This window comes from Bufo gargarizans, chromosome 3 (genome assembly GCF_014858855.1).
Source record: "Bufo gargarizans isolate SCDJY-AF-19 chromosome 3, ASM1485885v1, whole genome shotgun sequence".
Lineage (NCBI taxonomy): Eukaryota > Metazoa > Chordata > Amphibia > Anura > Bufonidae > Bufo > Bufo gargarizans.
The window spans coordinates 46,069,554-46,094,721 of NC_058082.1; the positions used below are offsets into that span (position 1 = coordinate 46,069,554).

At 42.9% G+C, this 25,168-nt stretch overlaps 1 protein-coding gene across 1 annotated transcript in view; it reads left to right on the plus strand.

The window, feature by feature from the left end:
- Positions 1 to 25,168, plus strand: part of GUCY1A2 (guanylate cyclase 1 soluble subunit alpha 2) — a 252,799-nt gene that overhangs the window by 19,994 nt on the left and 207,637 nt on the right. The window contains exon 2 of the mRNA XM_044284756.1: positions 20,648 to 20,709. Within this exon, the coding sequence (XP_044140691.1) occupies positions 20,648 to 20,709 (62 nt within the window). The remainder of the gene's footprint in view (positions 1 to 20,647; positions 20,710 to 25,168) is intronic.

Consider the following 25,168-nt stretch of genomic DNA (forward strand, 5'->3'; position numbering starts at 1 on the left):
TGGTATGAGGTTCTTTTCTTGGAATGCTGTGTTTGGTTTACGCCAAACATGTCCTCTGCTGTTGTGTCCAAATAATTCAATTTTGGACTCATCTGTCCAAAGAACATTATTCCAGAAGTCCTGGTCTTTGTCAACTTTATCTCTGGCAAATGTCAGTCTGGCCTCGATGTTTCTCTTGGAAAGCACAGGTTTCCTCCTTGCACACCTCCCATGCAAGTTAAACTTGTACAGTCTCTTTCTGATTGTAGAGGCATGTACTTCTACATCAACAGTAGCCAGAGCCTGCTGTAGTTCTCGAGATGACACTTTAGGGTTTTTGGAGACCTCTTTTAGCATCTTGCGGTCTGCTCTTGGGGTGAACTTGCTGGGGCGACCAGTCCTGGGCATGTTGGCAGTTGTTTTGAAAGCCCTCCACTTGTAGACTATCTTCCGGACAGTGGAATGGCTGATTTCAAAATCTTTTGAGATCTTTTTAAATCCCTTCCCAGACTCATAGGCTGCTACAATCTTTTTTCTGAAGTCCTCTGACAGCTCTTTTGCTCTCACCATGGTGCTCACTCTCACTTCAACAGTCAGGAGCACACCAAACTAAATGTCTGAGGTTTAAATAGGGCAAGCCTCATTCAACATGCAGAGTAACGATCTACTAATTATGTGCACCTGGTGTGATATACCTGTGTGAGATCTGAGCCAATTTAAGAGGGAATACATGTGAGGGTGTCCTATCTTTTTCCTCAGTTAGAAAAGGCATTTTTGTAGAATGACATTTACAGAAGATCTTGAAAAGACTTTTCTTCAGTTTTCTTTGTTTAGTTGGATTACTTTAATCTCTCTGTATTGTTGAAACGGAGATGAAATAACCTTTTATTAAAAATGTTACAAAAAACCACATGCTTTCAAAGGGTGTCCTAATTTTTTCACATGACTGTACATAGCCTTTAAGTTTCCAGTCTGCACCTGGATATGTTGAACTCCGGTATTCTGTTCACTACACACATGTGAATGCAGCCTAAGCAAGCTGCACATGTCTACAGACCATGTACCAGTATCCCAGGTGAGTGCTCCGTCCACCTCTCTGCTTCTTTTTTATTAAAGACATTAACTCCGTATTGACATTAGTTCTAGGCAAAAATTGCTGCAGGGGACGTTATTGGTTTACTGGGGGGGGGAGGAATTTTTTGAAATGATGCCTCATGAGAAATAATTCTGTTAAATTATTCGACGCTGCTCATTATTATTCTATGAAGATTGACAAGCATGCAAGGAAATTTAATGAAACTAATACTGAGAATATGTGAAGCGCTACTGTGGTGAATGTCAGCGAACCCCTTGTACAAAAAACAATTAGACCAAGGCTTTTATTGCCGGATGATCTGCCGGGGATGCTTGTTTTTTTAGTTTTTTTTATCTTATCATTTCCTTCCTTCTAATTTGTCTTCTATAAAATACATTAATAATCTGATAATAGCATTTATATTAATGGGCTGTTCTCAGGATAGGTTATCAATATTAGATTGGTGGGGGTCTAATACTCTGCACCCCCGCCAATCAGCTCTTCTGTATTAGCTTCAGAAGTAGGCTCTAGCTCTACACAGCTCCACCCATTGTGTAGTGGACACAGCTGGTCACTGCAGCACTGCTCCTGTTGAAGTGAACGGAAGCAGCTCTGCAGTAACCAGCTCTGTCCACTACACAATGGGTGGAGCTGTGTAATTCTGACGTTGGATCTCCCGCAAAACAGCTGATCCTGGGGATGCGGGATGTCATACCGCCACCGATCAGATATTGATGGCCCATCCTGAAAAGTACTGGACAAACTCTTTAAGCCTCCTCAATCTTACTTTTGCTCTACACATGCAAGCTCGGCTTCATGCTTGTGTTCTGAACAGCAGATGCAAACAAAATGATCTGATGTTTTGAAATCCAACATGCCCAACATGCCTCCGACATATTGGGGCAAGTCAGAAGGCCCCAATACACAATGATAAATGTTCGGCAGGTCCTGCCGAAATCAGCAGGTTCAGCCATTGTTTCCCTAATGTGTATGGACAGCTTCAAAGGGTTTTCCAGTTTATGCAACATGCGCCTCCCCCTAGGGCCCTCTATATAACGTGTCCCAGGTTTAGGAACGCCGAGTGGTGTAGTGCGGTCTAAAATGTCTCTTTATGTGTGTCACGGTGCTCCTACCTGGATACCGCTGGATACTACTTGAGTAAACGTTTTTCCCTGCACCTGCACACCTGTCCCCTAGCTTACCCCTAGGGGGTAAGCTAGACTAACTGGACTTCTGCCCCACCCTTCCTGCAGGAAGTAGGACTCGCCCACTTCTCTCCAAAGGGGGGGGGGGGGGTAGAATGGAATAATACAATGGAATAATACATTCTATCTACATACAGCTCTGCCGTGTTTGCTGCCACCTGCTGGTAAACCAGGCACATTGCACTGACTCTCTCCTTCCATCCCACCCACCTGCTGTTTCACGTACTTCTGCAGTGACTCCTTCACATGCACTTATAAGCCTAACTGTACTTTGCACTATGGGGACCTGACTGCATTTTCAGTGTACGCCCATAATTAATGAATAGCAGAGACATTAAAAGGGTTATCCTATGACTAATATAGTACATGACAATCTCTTGCTAACAAAGCTAGAACCAGCCCTGCACCTCACATGGAGCCAGAGATCTCCCCATTCATTGCTCTGCTAGATTTATATCAAGCTGGCAGCTCAAGGGGCGTGTCTTTTCTGCTGCAGCTCAGGGGGCGTGTCCAGCTCTCCCTATCACAGCTCAGAAGGCAGTTGAAGGATGAAACTGAGCATGTGCGGCCATCTCAGTGAGATGGACAGAGAAATAAGAAAAAACAAACAGCAGGTGGCGCTGTACAGCTACATTTTATTGAATAGCTCACTGGTTATGCAAAATTTTTAATTACATGCAATAACAAAAGTATTCAGATCCAGGTGCTGGTTTGAAAACTTGAATATTTTTTTGTGGGATAACCCCTTTAAGGACTTTATATTGTTTTCAATGGGATAATGTGTCCGGGCTTCTCTCTTACTTTTGCAGGCGATTACTCTCCATGTGTCTGACTTTGATCTGTTTGCCAGCATCAAGCATCTGTTTATTCTAACGTAGAAATCAACGGGGACACATTCATTTCAATCTGTTTGAAATCTACAATGTAATATTCTTTAGATTCATGTAGCTACTTTTGGTATCCTGTATTACTTCTCTCTAAGGGCTCGTTCACACGAACGTGTGAAGCCCGTGCCTGTGCTGTTGACCGCAACGCACGGGCACCATCCGTGGGGCAGGTGCATGGGGATCACAGACCCATTCACTTCATTGGGTCCACGATCCTTCCATTCCGCAAAAAGATAGAGCAAGTTCTATCTTTTTGCGGTGCGGAAGCACGGAACGGAACCCCAGAAAGCACTTCGTAGTTGCGGACTCAATGAAATGAATGGGTCCGCATCCATGATGCGGAATGGCCAGGGAACGGTGCCCGTGTATTGCTGATCTGCAAATGCGGTCCGAAATACGGCAATAGGCGTGTGAACGAGCCCTAAGGAGGATGTAAAGCCCCCTGGATGAAACCTGTCTTTTATTGTGATTGACTAGAAGGATATGCAGCAACTGTGGTTAGAGAGCGATAGTAGAATCAGAGCGGATCTCGAAAACGTTGCCACAATGTGGGTTGTAGTCACCATCTAGAATAAAAAATAAATAAATAAAATAAGTGCCCCAATAGTGCTAAACCAATCAGGGCATAGAAGGATACTTAGGGGGCAAGGGGGATACTTGAGGTTCCAATATACAAGAGCTTTTATCAAATGATTCGCCAAACCATGAGGTCTTTTTTGGAACAGATCTGTTCCCGTACCTCTTTCTATCACACAGCACACTGTATATTTAGAGGCACGGTTTGGATGTAGTTCCCTCGAAGTGTTGTAGGCATATGGCACTTGTTCTTATTATGCTGACAGAGCTCATGACAGATGGGAGGGCAACTGTAATGAATTACATTGGAGAAACCTCTGATCCTGGTTGTTTAACCCTTTGCTTCGATCAATCTCATGTCATGTAAACAAAAAAGATGCTTTACCACCACTCTACTCCAGAGCTGGGATGTGACAGGTAAGAATGTATGAAATGTGTGTAACTGTATGTGTGTGTGTAAGCCGTGTACAGGGGGGGGCTCCCCAGGATACAGTGAAGTCACGAACGTGGAAAGCAAATCCACCAACAGCTTGTGCCAAAACAGGATTTTAGTTAAATGTGTCAATAAACACAACCACAAATGCTGAGAACATACAATAAATGTACATACACCCAGCCCGAAGGCTGAGACCCTTGTGCTGCACAGCGCGGCTCCCTTCGATGGATGAGGAAGGAAAGTGCAGTAATTTACCTACTGGTGGGCACAACTAACCTGCCACACCTTACCTGTTATTACCCTAAAACCAAGAACCACTGTATGGCTGTGTGTTACGGGCTATACTGCGGTGCAGCACGACAGCTTGCAATCTTACCAAGTTCTACAGTATTCCCCCTCCCATAATCAGTCCTGTGGCATGTGCCTGAGTAGCTCTCCAATATGAAATGTCACTTTAAGTTATGGAGTCCTTGAAATGAACAGTAGTAACACTTGTGGCCTGACACAAACAGAGACCCTAACTAACTAATTACAGGCCTGGTCTCAGTCTCTAGGCGCCAACACTGTAATGAGGTGCGTGCACGATCTTACTGACCCGGGTCTGCTTTGCATCCGCTGGTGACTCTGAACAGAACAAATGTCTCTCCAACAAGCATGCAGTACCGCAATGTATGTTACTTTGTACCTCTGCTCTCATCAGCGTTCCTGGAAGCAATCCTCGTTCCTCTGGGCAGAATTAGGGTCTTGGACCCGATCAGCTTCACTTAGCTGCAGCTCTGGTCACTGAGGGATGCTCTCACACCTGGATGCCATCAGATTCTCTGCTCACACAATTCCTTAGTTTCACCTCCCTCTACCTCCCTCTTTCTCTTCTCTCCAGACTGTGTAAACCCCACCTCTCTCATGAATATGGAGATATGTGTGCAGTCTGTAGCTGTGTTTAGGAAACAGCGGCATCTTGTGGCCAAACAGCAGAATGTAAGTCCAGAACATTTAATTTAATCTACACAAACGGTGTTCAGACAAGGAGAGCTGTTTCCCGATCTCACATGTGTGCAATGTGTATGTATGTGTAATGTGTTTTTATATGTGTGTGTAATGTGTGTATGCATGAGTGTAATATGTCGGTGTGTGCAATGTGTATGTATGACTAATGTGTTAATACATATATATATATAGTGGTAATACATATGTATATGTGTGTAAAGTGTGTGTCCACATTGTATTTACATGGTATACAATGTGTGTGTAATGCTTATGTATAACATGTGTAATGTGTATGTATGTGTGTACAATGTGTGTAACTATATTTGTGTAATGTGTATGCAGTATGCATGTGTAATGTATTTATATATCTGTGTGTATGTAATGTGTATCTATGTATAACTTGTGTGCAGTGTATATAACTGTAAGTGTGAGTGTGTGCAGTATGTACGATATGTGTGAGCATTGTGAGTATGTACATAATGTATGCCTTTTCTAGCACTTCTGTATGTCTGCAATATAGCACGACTGCGTATGTGTGTGGTATAGTGACACAATGTATGTGTGCATTATAGCAGTACTATGTTTTGTCATATATGTCAGTGCCACACTGATTCTTTACCCAGCAACAGTTCTATCCGGGACTGTCCCGTCAGAATGTCAGGGCATGCCTCGGTTAAAGTTAGGAAGACCACAAGACTGTTATAGGATTTATGGTGAAGGGAGACCCAAGGCGCTAATACTTCTTCTCCGCCTTGTCGCAGTCATACCATTCATCTGCATGCAATACTAGGAAAGCTGCAGTAGTAGCTGCAGAAAACCCGGAGAAGACTGCGAGCAGTCAGAATTATATTATCCAAAATGAACGAGCTTTTCCTACATAATTATGTCATATCCACAGGGGTATACCATAGGTGTTGGTGGGTGTCTTCTCGAGATAGCAAGTATCCCCAGCCGTCTGAATGTATGGTTGCACTCTTATGCCATTATTTATGCCATTATGGGGTCCAATTTTAATAATAATAATAATAATAATAATAAGGCCCCATTATTAGACCTTAGACTATAAGTGTATGGTTTATATGTTTATACAGTCAATTAGAAAACCAATCTTAAATGTAATTAATTGTGCGGTCTGTTGGGGAATGAGGAACGATGCATTACCTGCCTGATTATGTCTTCGCTGATATCCTGCTGATTTTTACAGCAATGGTAAATTAACCGACTTACACTTCTGCAAAACATTCTTAATATTTCAGTATAAACATCTCGTAACTACAGAGTCATAAAATCAAATCGGATGCTTTCCAGCATTACTCATTTCAGCTGCTCTATTACCGCTTATCATCTCATTTGTATAATGTCCTCCTGGGCAGCTTGTGACCCTATTTCCCTATGGACAGTCCCTTCCCCAGTTCACAGGTGCTCAGGAGGTCATATAAATATATATTGTACCAGCAGCAAGAGGACAATTATCGGCAACACAAGATGTTCCAAGAAGAAGTTAGACAAGGGAAGGGGATCAAGAGCGAGTCAGAGGTCAGACAGCAGGCACAGTGCTTGGGGACTTCAAAGTATTGCAGAACCAGATGGACCAAGAAGTGTTAGAAGAAGCAGTTTATTACACTTTATAGTAGAGTCATTTTTTTTGTGTCCACATTATGGTCAAAACATGTGGACCTTCACAGTTCTACTAAGCCATCAGGATCACGACAAAGAGGCAGCAACATTAACTGGAGGTCTGTGGCCTCTTACTCTGGTACCTGATAATACAGTAAATTGATGATGAAATTTAAAGAATAGAAAATAGAATTAAGTAATAGTAATGTAGGTGAAAATATGGAGAAAGTAGTATCAAAATACTATTAAATTCACACATATGATGTTGACCTTATATACATATATCAATTTTGTGAAAGAATAGGGGGAAAAGTTGGCAAGACCTGTAAAGGAAAGATGACTTACCTGCTTCCCAGTATTGGCCTCCTGCTCCTTCTCCTCTAGGCCTGAGATGCTCCACTGGGCTCCATCAATGTCAACATCCTGTTTGACATCATCACAACCAATCACTGGACACAGAGGTGACTGGATCCCCTTACATCATGACAAATACCCACAAGAGGATCCGGTCATCTCTGAAGCCAGTGATTGGCTGTGGACATGTCAAACCAGATGTTGACATCGAGGGAGTCCAGCGGAGCATCACATGCCTGGAGGAGAAGGAGCAGGGATCCAGCATTGGGAAGCAGGTAAGTAATATTTCCTTTACAGGTCTGGTCAAGTGAAGGGATTTGCCCCCCCCCTCCCTATTCTTGCACGACTCCTTAAAGGTTATGTTCACTTTTGTAACCACGTTTCTTGCTCTAGAGTATCTAGAGTATCTAACATAAAAAGAAACTGTGCAAAATCTTGTTTAAAAGTCTCTAACCGTTTTGTGCCCACAGTCCCTATCCAGACCTATGTTTCTTTATGGTAACAGACTACAAAAAAAACCTTGTTTAGTCTGAAACTGAATATGCAGTACGCCGCCCTGCAGGGTGAGGCGAATGGTGAGGTCACAGGGGTAGTTACTACCCGAGGGTGGTTATAGTACTCACAGTCTTTTATATACCCTGGGCAGACGTACAGCAGTGATGGAGAGGCTGGCACAGGGGACCTCTGGGGCACTCTCTGTGTATAGGGACCAAGCCTGGTGGTAGGTGAGGTGCCCTGGATGTTGCAGGTTTGTTTAATGTGCCGGTGGCAAGATCCCTTTAAATTCGTGACGCCAGTGCCGGTAACGGTGGCACACCGATTTATTGTAGTAATAATTGAGGAACACAATGTTGTGGTGAACCAAAACTTCTGTTTACTGAAACAGTTAACTATATACAATCTTTGGTCAAAGTTCCATTTGAGAACTAAGAGGCAGTAACATGCAGGCTTTATATGAATTGGCAGGCACAATGTTCTTGCAAGATACTCAGAGGGTTAAACACTTACAGATCAGGCTGCACTTTCCTCAGAATCCTGTCTGTCTTTATCCCAAGACCCGTATGCCCTATTGCTGGCTTTATCCTTGGTTAGGGAAAACTTCCTCAGGTATATGTCTCCTTGCTTTAAATAGATCCTTCTGCCCTTCAGCTCTCTGGTTCAGCTGGAATACCTTTTGGCTCTGCACTGCACCTTTAAGGGAACTTGGTCTTTCTCTCAGGAGGCACACCCTTCTCCTGGTGGCAAACTAGAAGCCTGGGCTATCTAGCTGCATGTCAGAAGCTGCTCCTTAGCTAGAGTCCACACTGACTTCTGACTACACAGACTCTTGACTGACTCTCCCTGAGCTGAGCCTGACTATAAATACTAGAGGTTCCCTAGCTCCCTCTGTCTAGGAGGAGGAACTACCCCTAACAGGCCTGATACACAGAGACAACAGGGAAAATACACATAAAAAACATTATATAAAACACAGAAGGAGGGGAACAACGTGGCCCAATTGACCCTTGTGTAGTGCCCACATTTACCTAGTGGGACACTACACAGCCACCTGACCCTATCTTATTTAGAGAAAACCTCTGGGGTGGAACCCCAGGCATTTGCCCTGCATAATGTAGGGGAGGTGCCATCTACGAGTGATTGCAGGACCAGCATAGTCACCTTGCAGAGAGCTCCTCACTGGTAGTGAATATTAAGTTGGGCAAACATGCAGAAATCTGCAGAAAATGGCAGTATCATATCTGTGGGTGGGGTTTTAAAAAGTAGTGGAACTTTTACACACAGAAAACGGAGGCACATATGGACCTACACTGAAGAAGGCTCCCTATAGCACTGCACGGGGTCATTAGCCCTGAGAACCCTTCACAGATATTGATGACATTCACTTACTGCTCAGGAAGACTATGAAGCATTAAAGGCATTATTTGTGAGCATATTATATATAACCAGCTTACCGTTGGGCATTAGGCAGCTGGCACACTGCACATGGTACAGCAAATGAAACATTTTTATAGAACAAATGAGAAATAGCGTAAATTCAGCGTGAAAGATTGATGATTCATCCGATCAGCTTCCAGGCTGAAGTATTTACTAAAAGAGTGTGACATTCATGAAACATTAATTTAGGTTGCACTTCTTTTACTCAAGCAGGCAGTGGCGTATATAGAGAAGTAAGGGCCCCAAACCAGAACCCCCACACAGGACAAAAGGGTTTCTGCCCCTTTTCAATGACCCTTGGGCCATTTTTCCACTGCTTCATTTGCTAGAAGTTGTTCTATTAGAGGGTAGAGACGAGTCCTGATCAAGTTTTCACCTCCAGCAGAAAAGGAAATAATCCCAACTAAAACTGGGCCCCCTCTTGTCCTGGGCCCCATAGCAGTTGCATGGTCTGCCGTCATGGTAGGTACGCCCCTCCAAGCAGGGATGCCATATTGGCACCTTAAAGAGGACCTGTAACCTCCCCTGATATGTCTGCTTTTGTAATGATGTTCTATTGAGTTTAGAACAGATGACAATTAACTCTTTGCTGAGGCCTAATTTAATTTTTGCATCTTAGATCTTTTCACCCAACGTTCCAATAAGGTCACATTCACACGACCGTATGTGGTCGGACCTATTGAAATGAATTGGTCCTCATCCAATCCGCAAAAAAAAACGCAGCGAACACGGAAACAAAATACGTTCGTGTGAATGTAGCCTAACCATAACTTTTTTAATTTTGCTTTCACATAGCCATATGAGAGCTTATTTTTTGTCGGGCACGATGCATTTTTTTTATGCGACCATTTAAATTACAATATCTTGTACTGGAAAATGGGAAAAAAAAAACTTGTGTTGCAGTATTGAAAAAACAAAACAAAACCAGAATTCTGCCAAGGTTTTAGTTTTTTTTACATCAGAGCGTTCACTGTGTGCTAAAAATAACCTGACACCCTTACTCTGCGGTTTAATACGAATGCGTCGACACCAAACTTGTATAGGTTTTTTTGTTTTACTACATAAAAAAAAATAAAAACCTTTGAAAAAAAAAAAAAATTTCTTTGCATTGCCATATTCTTTTTATATTTCGGTCTACAGAGCTGTATGAGGGCTTGTTCTTTTGATTGGTACTGTATTTTTCATTGGTACCATTTTTGTGGTATGTACACCTTTTTGATCGCTGTTATTTAATTTTTTAGGGGACAAGATGACAAAAAAGGCCAAAGGTGTGTTGTTAATTTTTTTCCCATTACATTGTTCACTGTGGAGGAATTAAAAAAATTTTTTTTTAATAGTTTAGACATTTTCGAGCATGCCGATACCTAATAATGTGTTTATTTTTTTTGTTTATATATTTCTATATGTAAAAGTGGGAAAGGTGATTTAAACCTCTTAGGGGCCTAGTACATGGAATCTTTTGATCCCCTCTCCTATTCACCCTAATAGAGATCTATTAGGGTGAATAGGATATTTACATTATCCATTCTGAACTGTGCCTCATGCATAGCTCAGCATGGAGAACACCATGGCAGGCCTGGAGTGTTTCAGCAGCTTCCAGGCTGCAATGGCAACCGATCGTAAGGAAGAGGGAGCCGTATCCCTCTGCTTTCACTCACAAGTGCCGCAATCAGTGTTGATCGCGGTACCTGAGGGGCTAAATGATGGAGTTGGAGCGATCGCCCCTCACCATCAGCCAGAACCCGCCGTGTATGGAGCGGGCCCGCTGCAGAGGCCTGCTCTTTACATCCCCTGAGGCATTTTGATGTAACTGTACGTCATAATGCGCAAAGGGGTTAAAGACATTGTTCATGTTCTGACAACCACCTACAATGTTCTGAATCTAAAATCTGTCCATAGTGAATAATACAGCCCCTTACATTTTTCAGTTCCTGTAATGGGCAACTGGCAGGCCCATCAGTGCTCACTGGAAATCTCTTGAAATTCATTTCAGGTCCAATTTCATCAAATTATGAATCAAATAGGCTTCAATTGCCCTGGAGAGAGACAGTAAGAGAGCGAGAAAGAACCTAGTATGTTAGTCTGGGTTTCAGGACAATATACAGTACAGACCAAAAGTTTGGACACACCTTCTCATTCAAAGAGTTTTCTTTATTTTCATGACTATGAAAATTGTAGATTCACACTGAAGGCATCAAAACTATGAATTAACACATGTGGAATTATATACATAACAAAAAAGTGTGAAACAACTAAAAAAATGTCATATTCTAGGTTCTTCAAAGTAGCCACCTTTTGCTTTGATTACTGCTTTGCACACTCTTGGCATTCTCTTGATGAGCTTCAAGAGGTAGTCACCTGAAATAGTTTTCACTTCACAGGTGTGCTCTTTCAGGTTTAATAAGTGGGATTTCTTGCCTTATAAATGGGGTTGGGACCATCAGTTGCGTTGTGGAGAAGTCAGGTGGATACACAGCTGATAGTCCTACTGAATAGACTGTTAGAATTTGTATTATGGCAAGAAAAAAGCAGCTAAGTAAAGAAAAACGAGTGGCCATTATTACTTTAAGAAATGAAGGTCAGTCAGTCCGAAAAATTGGGAAAACTTTGAAAGTGTCCCCAAGTGCAGTCACAAAAACCATCAAGCACTACAAAGAAACTGGCTCACATGCGGACCGCCCCAGGAAAGGAAGACCAAGAGTCACCTCTGCTGCGGAGGATAAGTTCATCCGAGTCACCAGCCTCAGAAATCGCAGGTTAACAGCAGCTCAGATTAGAGACCAGGTCAATGCCACACAGAGTTCTAGCAGCAGACACATCTCTAGAACAACTGTTAAGAGGAGACTGTGTGAATCAGGCCTTCATGGTAGAATATCTGCTAGGAAACCACTGCTAAGGACAGGCAACAAGCAGAAGAGACTTGTTTGGGCTAAAGAACACAAGGAATGGACATTAGTAGAAATCTGTGCTTTGGTCTGATGAGTCCTATTTGAGATCTTTGGTTCCAACCACCGTGTCTTTGTGTGATGCAGAAAAGGTGGACGGATGGACTCTACATGCCTGGTTCCCACCGTGAAGCATGGAGGAGGAGGTGTGATGGTGTGGGGGTGCTTTGCTGGTGACACTGTTGGGGATTTATTCAAAATTAAAGGCATACTGAACCAGCATGGCTACCACAGCATCTTGCAGCGGCATGCTATTCCATCCGGTTTGCGTTAAGTTGGACCATCATTTATTTTTCAACAGGACAATGACCCCAAACACACCTCCAGGCTGTGTAAGGGCTATTTGACCATGAAGGAGAGTGATGGGGCGCTGCGCCAGATGACCTGGCCTCCACAGTCACCGGACCTGAACCCAATCGAGATGGTTTGGGGTGAGCTGGACCGCAAAGTGAAGGCAAAAGGGCCAACAAGTGCTAAGCATCTCTGGGAACTCCTTCAAGACTGTTGGAAGACCATTTCAGGTGACTACCTCTTGAAGCTCATAAAGAGAATGCCAAGAGTGTGCAAAGCAGTAATCAAAGCAAAAGGTGGCTACTTTGAAGAACCTAGAATATGACATATTTTCAGTTGTTTCACACTTTTTTGTTATGTATATAATTCCACATGTGTTAATTCATAGTTTTGATGCCTTCAGTGTGAATCTACAATTTTCATAGTCATGAAAATAAAGAAAACTCTTTGAATGAGAAGGTGTGTCCAAACTTTTGGTATGTACTGTATATGCTTTGTCTGGGGGCACTTTTTCTCATTACAGAGAGCGCCTAGTATGAGTAGTTCCTATCTGGTACCAGCAGATGTAAGATGTGCTAATTTTCTGATATTTTTCCCAGAAACCAAGAGGAGCATTGACTGGCTTACAATTCTCCTTATACATAGTAGGTGCCCTGCATAAGAAGAAATAGTATCCCAACCAAGGCCTCCCAGGCAGCGGATGAAACATCTTTGCTCAGCTCTGTTAAAGGGGAGTTACCCAGAAAAAGCTGAGTTCTCGGTAGGAGACAGTTTGTTTTCCATATCTTTTGGAAAGGAGACTGGCTTGCACGTCTGTTTTCCAGAGAAGCATTGTGTGGGGAAACAAGCACAGCAATAGATACAAATCTTATTATGAAAAAATAGACTTCAATGAGAGAGTTTTCTAGGAATGCTCTGTGACCTGTGCAGAGGTCAGGAAGGAGTAGATAAGCTGTGATATCACCTATTTTGAATTGCAGGACTCCCCTGTACCGTACGGATCCGTTTTTGCAGCCTACAGATTTCTATTATGACGAAATGAATAACGGAATGCCTCTAATCGTATATTCAAGTCCTCCAGGAGGAGAGTAAAAAAGTTTTTTACATTTTTAAAAAGCAAGAATATAAAAGAATCTAATTACCCACCTTTCCCAATTTTACATACAAAAATAAATAAATAAAATCTGTACATAATTTGGAACATCTCCTTCCCAGGATAGGTTATTTATATGAGATCGGCGGAGGTCTAACTCCTGGTACTCGCTGATCAGCTGTACGAAGAGTCAGTGGTGCTCTGTGAGTGCTTAGGCCTCTTCCTAGTCCGTGTGACATCATGTTCACTGGTCATATGGCCTAGTGTATGAGCTCAGCTGTGATACCAAGCACAACAGCCATCAACTGGACGGTACTGTGCCTGGTGAACTCTTGTGTAGCTCTTATGTCTGATCTCCTGACCTCATAAACACGTATTTAAGCCATATTGTTATCACTTTAATAAGAATTGAGCTACAATGAGTGTTTAAGAGCTACACATGAGCTGTCAGACAGCGGGATTTAAAGAAAACAGACTGTGACAGCTTGCGAACAGACTGATTTTTAACCCTTGTAACTCAGAAAGGGCTAAACATTTTTTAACAAAGACCAATTGAAAAAATAATTTTAATCCAAAACGAGTAAAATGCAATCATAATACAAATTACCCTGAAGTTGTCCATAACCTTTACGTATTACACAGTGGCCTTTCATGTCAATGGGTTGTCTGTGTAATGCAGGACAGAACAGGTCACACTTTTCGTAACCCTTCTCCACTCAGGAGATAAGGATCCTGAACGGAGGACCCCTCACAAAATTTTCCCTTTTACTGTATGTCCTTGAAAAAGATAGAACTCCAGCAAAACAGTTCAGCTCCACATGATGTCATTGTTTTTCTTACTAAAAGAAAGAAGACAAAAAAAAAAATCTTTCGTCCATAAGAAATGATCTGTCACCGTCATGTCAGCTTTGTATGAATACTCCTAGGACTCTGGCTGGAGGAGCATGATTTTATTACATCTGTTTTCTCACAAATGACTTGCAAATGAACCCGAGTGCTTTTATCTCCTCTCCCTGTTGCTAAATCAATGCTTAACATGAACATAAATAAAATATTTATTTCTCCGGCATAGACGTAGTCGTCCTGCGCCACAAAGCGTGATAAGAGACGTGTTCTTCTGCCAATGTGCAAACGCTATTATCGTTTTGTTTCCCTTTGCTGCTGCAATGAAACATTTAATATGTAATGTACTCTCTTTGCCATTGAGACTCTATCCCAGATGTTTGCATTTAAGATTAATGAGTGTATCCCTTTTCTATGGCTTTGTTGTATAGTTTATTATGTTCATTTGCTGGGGAAAGGGTTGTTGTATCGCCTATGATCAATCTGGTGGAAGGTTCTAAAAGTGTCAGTGCTGAAAGGGAGTCTGTCACCAGGAAATTCACTGATATACCAGGCACGATTCCTAGCTCAGCTGAATGCAACAATACTTTTTACTTGTTGATTAGTTGCCTTTTTTTGGAGGAAAAAAAAAAGTACTTTTAGTCCATATGCAAATGAGCATTTAAGTGCACAGAGGGCAGGCCAAAACCACTCTGTGCACCCTTGCTCCTCCTCTGTCTTCTGCCAGACCCTCCCTCTCCTTGATTGACAGTGCCAGGTTTCTGCATAGTCAACTTGCTTGGCCGTGTCCATCAAGGGAGGGGCTGGTAAAGGAAGCAGGAGGAGCGATGGTGCACAGAGTGGCTTGGGCCCACCCTCATTGCACGTAACTGTTCATAAATATATGGATTAAAAGTACTCTTTCTCCAGAATGAGCTACAGTAGCCCTACAAGACTTTGTACCATCTCAACATTGATGGCATATCGCTGGGATATGCCACAATTGTCAGATATGTGTAGGCCGCATCTTTTGGAACTCTTCTTATCTCCAGAACGGGACTCCCAATGTGAAGAGAGAGCACACACCCTGCATTCACCACTACGGGAGTTTTGAAAGTAGCCGAGTTTTGGCTTGGCTATATCCATCAGTCCCATGGTGATGAGTGAGTTTTCCTTCACTTTGGGGGCCCAGTTCTGGCACGCGCACCTGTTTGACATTTTTGGCATATCCTAGTGTTATATATCCAACTATCTAATGTTTATGGGGTGTACTGACTCTCCCCTGAGGCATATGTCCAAGCGAGGTGGGTTTAGAAATGTCAGGAATGTTGGATCCTTTGCGCTCCAACTAACCTTACTAACCATAGTTTTATTTTTCGGCTAACTTACCCAAAATTCACAGACGGGCATCTTTTTTTATAGACAAACTGGAAACTGAAATGAACCATAAACATGATAAGTGATCTATGTTGATGACTAGGACTAGTAAAATGAACACAATGCTATGGTTTACTGTTAAAATTGTCAAATTGTCCATTGCTTTAACTATGCACTTTATGCAGTATGTACTTCAAAATGCTGTATAAGGGACGAAATATTTAATTGGCAGTGCTTGGTTACAATTGCACGGTGGTGGACTGGTCCTGCTTTCCCTCTGGTGTGCTGTGTCTGTTGTTCTAGGGAGTTTAGCTGAGCCTTAGGGTCTAGGTGCAGCCTGTGAACTTAGCTGAAGCCTGCGAGTTGAAAACTGACAGAAAAAAAACCACTGTACTAAGAACAACCTCTAAAAAAGAACAAACATTGGTGGACTAAGTCAGCAAAGAAATCGCAGGCTTACGGCTTTGAACTTTGCTGCCTGTGGTTAGGGTTAATTGCTTCTGGCACCCGCCACCCTTCTGAGATGGATGGAGCATCCTATCTAGCACTGCACCCCACAGCTTGGGTTCTGTAGATATGTAAGTAAAGGACTTGCATGCCTGTGATCATTTAGGATGATTGCATAGTGTATCAGAGAGAGAGACTTAGAAGGCATTATCACACTGCCAATCCCTATACACAACCTTTGGGGAAAAAGCCTGCCTTGAAGTTGTGATATATCTCAGAATTGTGCCTTCTACTGATATTTGTACTGAGCCACCCATCATTCTCAGTAAACAGACTGTTATTCATCATAATCAAGCTGGCTTGGTCATTGTCTCCACCATCCGCCAGCCCCTGTACCTGTCCTCCTGCCTTGCACCCTGCCAACCATCCACCATCAATTTCACCCCAGCCACCAGGCCCAAGCTTATGGTGTGCCCAGAGGGGAAAAAAGGGTGCAACCCTCCAGCTGTGGCTTAGGGGAGAGCCAGAGTAGGATTGACCAGCTTGAGGACTACAACTTCCTCTTATCGCTATCACAGCTACTCCCATCCTTTCTGCGCCCACCAGTGCGCCTCCCCTGAGGGCCATGCTCACTGCCGTAGCCATATTTGTTGTCATTTTGACATTACTAATGTCTTGGCAAGGGGTTGGATACAGTCCTAGGAGCACTTTTGATTCTAGTTGAATTCATTCAGAACATATAGAATCTGATGGTCAATTTGACCGAATTGGACCTGAGTTTTGGGATATATATTTTTGGCGCAAGCTAGATAAAAGTCTCCCATTTTCATGGACTATCCAGGAATTTACAGACAGTTGGCAACGTTTGCTCCCAGTGAAATAAAGCATTACACAGTCTCTGCTCAGATGAAGACCCAAATTACTCTGAACCGGTTCAACAAAGAGAGAGAAGTCCTTTGCTAATTAGTGAATATCTTCCTCAACTTTGGGGTTTCTTTGCAGAAGGTACTGTATTAGGGTCTCACCTCAAAGCAATTGCCTATTCAGAATCAATTCCTACTCAAATACCGTGTATATATAGGGTGCTAGTATTTGGGTCGCTCCTGCAGATGACGACAGTAACAATAACTTTAGCGATAATGAGCCTTGACCTTGAGGTGTGAATGGATTGTCCATCAATAGATTAATCTTGAGAACAGTAATAACTGTATCTATCTAGAAATCACCCCCCCTTTCCAAAACCAGCCCCTGTACAAGCTGACATTTGGAAATAAGCTTTATCACAGCTTTTCTTTGCCATCTTGCCCATTTAAGCCGCAGTGCTTTATTTTCTAAGGCTGGAGGCAGTCACCAGCAGTATTTAATGCACCGTTTGAAAGTGGAATCCTGGATGCTGTACGTCCGTGACACATAAAACAGAGAAGAATAGATGCAATTTGTCAGCCAAACAATCCCCTTAATCTCCCAGCAGAGATGCTTTCTTTCATGGAAAAGGTTAGACTGTCCCCCCTCTCGAATTATGTGCGGGGGACGATCTCATCCTTCCATCTATGAAGGTGTAAACCATGTAGCATTAAGTGATCGGACAGAGCAGGAGATAAGCAGTGAATCTAAATCTACTAAACGCAGTTTTCTTAAGAATATACATTATTTTCAATGTATGGCATTTGGGACGAGACAATGGAGATGGGTCGGAGCTGTTTGTACTGTTTCATCAAGGCTATTTAGTCTTGGGGTGTCATCTTGAAAGGCAACACTGATCGTCTTTGACGTTTATCACCTCATCCTGATGAAACCAGTAGAGTTGAGTATCAGCCATTTTTCATCTACATTTGCTGTTTCTACATTTTTATATATATTTTTTGCAGTGGCCAATGTCAGGCAGCTGCTGCCAAAGCAAATAGTAGGCTCAGATGGTCTGGGGGAGGCATATTCACAAACAAATGTGCTTTATCGTTAATCCTGATGAAAAGAGTATGGTCGGGTATAATATATTCTTCCTCTAGAGTTTTTCATCTACATTTCGTGTTTCTGTGTGTTTTATGCAGTGTCAGTGTCAGGCAGCTGCTGTCAAGGTAAATAAGGGACTTGGATGTTCTTGGGGTGTCATCTACATGGACTAGAGTGGTAGTTTTCCCTGAAGATTATCACCTGATCCTGCTGAAATGTACAGCGTTGGGACAGCCATCTAACATCTAGAGTTGTGCGTCTACCTTTGTTGTTTCTATGCATTTTCTTTTTTGGAGCAACCAGTCTCAGTCAGCTGCCGCCAAGGCAAGTAAGGGACTTAAGCCTCATTCACACGTCCGTGTTTAAATCCTTGAAAAGGTGGTCTGTGATACCTCCGTGAAGATGTCCTTGAGGGATCTGTGTGTGGTCCGTGTGTCCGTTTTATTCTGTCCGTGTGTCATCCGTGTTTCACAGACACTGAACAGCTGAAAAATCATTTTCAAAGCATCTTACCCTAATGATCCCTGCAACACGGATGAAACACGAATGGCATCTGTGGTTTTCACGGACCCTTAGACAATAATGGGTGTGAGCACGGACAAATAGAGCATGCATGCACCGTGCTAAAACACGGATGTGTAAATACACACATTAAAATGAATTAAGGACGTGTGCTGTCCGTGGAGAACATGTACAACACATGTCCCTAGAACACTGACGTGTAAATGAGGCTTTAGATGGAAAAGATGTATAGTGTAGTTCTTTTGCTATAGAAATCACTAGCCAGACCACATAGGGAATAACATTCAATGCCTGTTCGCATCATACTAGAGATGAGTGAATTTCTGTGAATTGTAAATCTCCCTCTCCCTCCCTTTCTCCAAAAATACTCCCAAATCAAATTTTCGAAAGTAAAAAAAATAAAATAAATTAAATTACTTAAAATTAAAATAATGGGTCAAAATGGATAATGATTCTAGAAAATTGATTTGCTAATCTCTAACGGCCCTATGCTTGGGGTATACATTATGCCAGATAAATCTTCTCCTGCCATATACAGTATACCCAGCCTATCCATAGGGATCTATTCACCCGAGGGAGGTCAAAAGGGTGACCATTTGCTGCTGTTGGACCAGTATAGATTATAGAGTATAGATACACCTATGGAACAGTATAGTGGACTTCCATAGATTCATTACAATGGGAGCCTATGGGTGACGTGTTGCACTTTATGCCTATACGGTGGGATAGGTCTCGTTAGAGGTGTAGGTTGGGAAGTCCTACATCAAATGGAGGCCTCTTTTGGGCGCCAGTGTACAAGACATATAGTAGAGCTACAGAATCTGGTTCAGAAGCCGGCAAATAAACATTTAATGAATGGACTGGGTGGTATGTGGTACCCAGAAAGTTTGTCAAAATTGGAATTATTCAATATAAAAAAAAAAACGGCTTTGGGGGACCTAATAACTATGTGCTAATATAGGATATGGAGAACTAACTAATGATGATTTTTTTTACGTGGGGCATCTTCTATGTCTAGAGGACAGAAATGTTTGTACGTAGGGATTCTTTTCTGTAAGAGCAGTGACACTATGTAACCCTCTGCCAGGGCAAGTTATCAGACAGAATTCATTCATTGCATTACAAGCCCTGGATGTCTCTCTTGAGAACACTCATACTACACGTTATGGCTACTTGGTTTCTGGAGATGAGTCATTGATCCGGACAGAGCCCTTTAATATAGAGTCTTATTGATCAACCACTTTACATCATTTGATCGAGAACAGAACAAGTATTACTTTTAACAAGATGTAATAATTACATCATCCTAGAAAGAAGCGGTTTTCTGGAGATTCCACTTGAAGAGGGAACACGTTGGCGCCGTTATTGTACATGGTTGTATAAGTGGCATTTCAGGGTTATTGGAAGACTTTTTAATTGAAGGGGTTTTCTGAGACTTTTTTTTTACTGATGACCCATCCTCTGGATAGGTCACCAGTATCTGACCTTGGGGGTCTGACACCCGGAACCCCCTTCCGATCAGCTGTTTGAGAAGGCCGTCGAGCACGCAGTAGCCTTGCGGCTTTCTCTCAGCTCAGCAAGCACAACGCCATACATTGTATAGTGGCTGTCCCCATTCACTCCAATGTTGCAGCATCTAGGCCATGTCACTAATGTATGTGACGTCACACGGCCTAGGCAAAACTGCAACTTCTCAAACAGCTGATCTGTGGGGGTCACAGGTGTCGGACCCCCACTGTTGAGATACAATATATATCCCATATTGTAGTGGGGTACATACAAAAGAGGGGATTCATGGGAAACATGACAATAAGAACCCCTTTAGGCTGCCAAATCTAATTTTTCTAAATGTTGCTCATCACCGCTCATTGTATTTGCTAGATCTTATCTGCGCTCCTACCACACATCCATCACTCTCCACGTATCGCAGCTCTGACATAATCAGGTCAGCTGCATAGGTACCGTCCAAACTCCCACATCGCAAGCAAAATCAGAAAGAATAAACGTTCATCGTCTGATACGAATGTAGAATATTCGTTCTGGAAGTTGAAGCCAGGTCGTGCCGTTGTTTTATGCCCTGCGTACATTTGTCAAGATGAATCTTTTTTGCTCATTTATTAAGCGCTTGTTTTGTTTTTTTCTCCCGCAGCCGCAGACCATTCAGGATACGTTACAGAGAACACTGCAGCATTATGAGCATCAACTGATTGGGTAAGAGCAAACGCCGTAGAATAGTAATAACCAACCGCTCCACCAGATCATGAATGTCAGGACTAAACCTTAAGGCTCATGCACACGACCGTATGTATTTTGCAGTCCGCAAAACACAGATCCGCAAAAAAATGGATGACATCCGTGTGACATCCGTTTTATTTTTTTGCTGAACGGACATATGGACACACAATGCACATGCAGTAATTTCAGTTTTTTTCAAGCCCCGCTAAAAAGAATGGACCTGTAAAAAAATGGAACGGAAACAGAGGAAAAATAGGTTGGTGTGCATGGGCCCTTATACAAGTAGAGAACCATGGCTGGATTATACAAAGGGTACATCCCTCGGTATCTTCATCACCTTGAGGACCTAGAGAGCCTCCTCCATTCATACCCTGGCTGGTTCTCCCAACCTCTTCCACCAACCTTTAGTGGTGCCCCAAGTAGTGAATATACAGGTATGCTCACCTCTGAGACTCCCACCTTTCAGGAAAACAGGGCTCCTGTGATGGCTTTTTAGCAACTCTATCCAGTTAGTCCTCTACCTTAGATGTTTTTGAAGTCTAAGAGAATTGCTAGTCTGGTTGTTTCCAAGGTGGCAGGATGGCCCTTTACTAGTAACATAATTTGTAAGGCTGAAAAAATTACATCCGTCCATCCAGTTCGGCCTGTTATCCTGCAAAGTTGATCCCGAGGAAGATAAAAAAAAAAACCTGTAAGGTAGAAGCCAATTTTCCTCATTTTAGGGGGGAAAAAAATTCCTTCCCGACTCCAATCAGGCATCAGAATAACTCCCTGGATCAACGACCCCTCTCTAGTAACTATAGCCTGTAATATTATTACGCTCCAGAAATACATCCAGGCCCCTCTTGAATCCCTTTATTGTACTCACCATCACCACCTCCTCAGGCAGAGAGTTCCATAGTCTCACTGCTCTTACCGTAAAGAATCCTTTTCTATGTTTGTGTACAAACCTTCTTTCCTCCAGACGCAGAGGATGTCCCCTCGTCACAGTCACAGTCCTGGGGATAAATAAATGATGGGATAGATCTCTGTACTGACCCCTGATACATGTATACATAGTTATTAGATATCTCCTTAGTCGTCCTTTTTCTAAACAAAATAACCCTAATAACCATAACTTTCTTTATTCTTTTACCATGGACCTCCAGCAAACTTAAAGTGAGTCTGTCACCAGGTAATTTACTGGTAAACCAGGCACAATGTCTTGTAGGGCTAGCTCAGCGGAATGTAATGATCCCTTTCACTTAGCAATACATTGCATCATTCTGGAGATAAATCATTTTTTATCCGTATGCAAATGAGCAGTTAGGTGCACTGAGGGTGGGCCCCAAGCCATTTTGTGCACTCTTGCTCCTCCTGTTTTTTCTGCTAGTCCCTCCTTCTCCTTCTTCATTGACAGGGCCAAACGATATGACTATACAGGAACCTGGCCCTGTCAACCAGGAAGGAGAGGGAGGGCTGACTGAAGAAGCAAAAGGAGTGCACAGGGCCTGTTCTCGGTGCACTTAACTGCTTATTGGCATATGGATTAAAACGCTTTATGCAATGGATCACTGATCACTTGGTTTGCAGGTTTTGTTGCTATGGAAAAATACCACAGTGGCCAGAACATATCAGTGGGGTATGAACTATGAGCCAGGCAAATTGGGTGTATAGCCAACAGACCACAAGTGGCTGAAAGTTCAAGTAGAACCAAAGTGGGGTCCTATGGAATACACATAAATGTAGTTTAGCCAGAAGACGAGTAATTGAGGCTCAAGGGTAAGTAACTGGCTCAGTGATAGAAAACAGAGGGTGGTTATTAACGGTACACACTCAGATTGGGTCACTGTCACTAGTGGAGTACCTCAGGGGTCAGTATTGGGCCCTATTCTCTTCAATATATTTATTAATGATCTTGTAGAAGGCTTGCATAGTAAAGTATCAATTTTCGCAGATGAGACTAAACTGTGTAAAGTAATTAACACTGATGAGGACAGTATACTACTACAGATGGATCTGGATAGATTGCAGGCTTGGGCAGATGAGTGGCAGATGAGGTTTAACACTGACAAATGTAAAGTTATGCACATGGGAAGGAATAATGCAAGTCACCCGTACATACTAAATGGTAAAACACTCGGTAACACTGACATGGAAAAGGATCTAGGAATTTTAATAAACAGCAAACTAAGCTGCAAAAACCAGTGTCAGGCAGCTGCTGCCAAGGCCAATAAGATAATGGGTTGCATCAGAAGGGGCATAGATGCCCGTGATGAGAACATAGTCCTACCACTTTACAAATCACTAGTCAGACCACACATGGAGTACTGTGTACAGTTCTGGGCACCTGTGAACAAGGCAGACATAGCAGAGCTGGAGAGGGTCCAGAGGAGGGCATCTAAAGTAATAACTGGAATGGGGCAACTACAGTACCCAGAAAGATTATCAACATTAGGGTTATTCACATTGAAAAAAAGACGACTGAGGGGAGATCTAATTACTATGTACAAATATATCAGGGGTCAGTACAGAGATCTATCCCATCATCTATTCATTCCCAGGACGGTGACTGTGACGAGGGGACATCCTCTGCGTCTGGAGGAAAGAAGGTTTGTACACAAACATAGAAGAGGATTCTTTACGGTAAGAGCAGTGAGACTATGGAACTCTCTGCCTGAGGAGGTGGTGATGGGGAGTACAATAAAGAAATTCAAGAGGGGCCTGGATGTATTTCTGGAGCGTAATAATATTACAGGCTATAGCTACTAGAGAGGGGTCGTTGATCCAGGGAGTTATTCTGATGCCTGATTGGAGTCGGGAAGGAATTTTTTATTCCCCTAAAGTGGGGAAAATTGGCTTCTACCTCACAGTTTATTTTTTTCCCTTCCTCTGGATCAACTTGCAGGATGACAGGCCGAACTGGATGGACAAATGTCTTTTTTCGACCTCATGTACTATGTTACTAAGTGGGATCAGTATATGGTGAGGTGGAGAGTTTGAAGAGTAGTCCGGAAAGCAGGGTCACAGTAGGTCAAGTTGACGTTCAGGATCACAAGCAACAAACAAACAAGCAAACCAGAACAAGAGAATAACACCAAGAACTGTCACAGAAGCCAGTGTTAGGTTTATACCAGCCCACCTATAATCACCAGATGCACACACCGCCAGCCATCCCTATCTAACAAAGTTTAGTTCTTGTAGATGAACTTTACTTGTTTTCAGAGCTGAAGAGTTTTGGTTCTTCTTACTTTCTGTACATCCCACCATGTTTTGAATGCAACATGTTGCCGTTAGAGGCTAGGATTATCTTGGACCAGGGTTGACCAAGAGAGCATCTAGTTATGAATCATTCTAATTGATATAAAGTCCCCTTGTTAAAGGGTTTCTGTCACCAGAATTATACTGGCTGACATTAGAGATGTGCTAATGTCAGCTGAACCTAACCAGCCTATTCCTACTTTTATCTCTGCCCCGTTACTCCAGAAATATAACTTATATAATATGCTAATTAGCCTCTAGGTGCCCACTCGTAGAGGCTCCGTTCTCCCACCTCTGGCTATGCCCTGCTACACTAGATTGACAGGGTCAGGCAGCATTGGTCTCCTACTGTCGGCCCTGTCTACTGTGTAAATCTCGCGCCTGCGCCGTCCTATTCAGTATTCGGCGCAGGCGCAGTGAGTGAAGGGCGCTCGCCGTCTGCCGGTTTTCTCACTGCACCTGCGCCGATTACTGAACAGCGCGAGATTTCCCCAGCGCACAGGGCCGGCAGTTGGAGGTGAAGGCTGCCTGACCCTGTCAATCTAGTGTAGCAGGGCGTGGCCAGAGGTGGGAGAACGGAGCCTCTAGGAGTGGGGGCAAGGCCCCCCCCTGCACCTAGAGGCTAATTAGCATATTATATAAGTTATATTTCTGGCGTAACGGGGCAGAGATACAAGTAGGACTAGACTAGTTAGGTTCAGCTGACATTAGCACATCTCTAATATCAGCTAGCTTAATAGGGTTAATTCTGGTGACAGAAACCCTTTAAATATGTTTGTACTCCTTCAAACCAGCATATAATGAATATATATGGCCTATCTGCCTAAAATATGGGTGATATGTGTGTCCTGAGCGGTTTCCGTCATTCCCCTAGAGACTGTATGGTGCAGCAGTGCACATGCTCAACCATTCATTTTTATTAAAGGGAACATCATATCATAAAACCTTTTTGCAACCATATTTATCCAATGCATCTGAGGTGAAGACCTACATATTTCCATGGTAGCGTGCTACAAAAAAAACTCTGGGTAGTCTGATATTGCAGTTATACCCTCCTCCATCTGCCCCCTTCTTCCTACTGATACACATTTGTTAAGTTAGGAAAAAGTAGAGGACAGATCAATGGCAATATGGCTGCAAGGTCAGACTACAAAGGGTTTGTTCGTAGTCCGGTAACATGGAGACACAAAGGTAG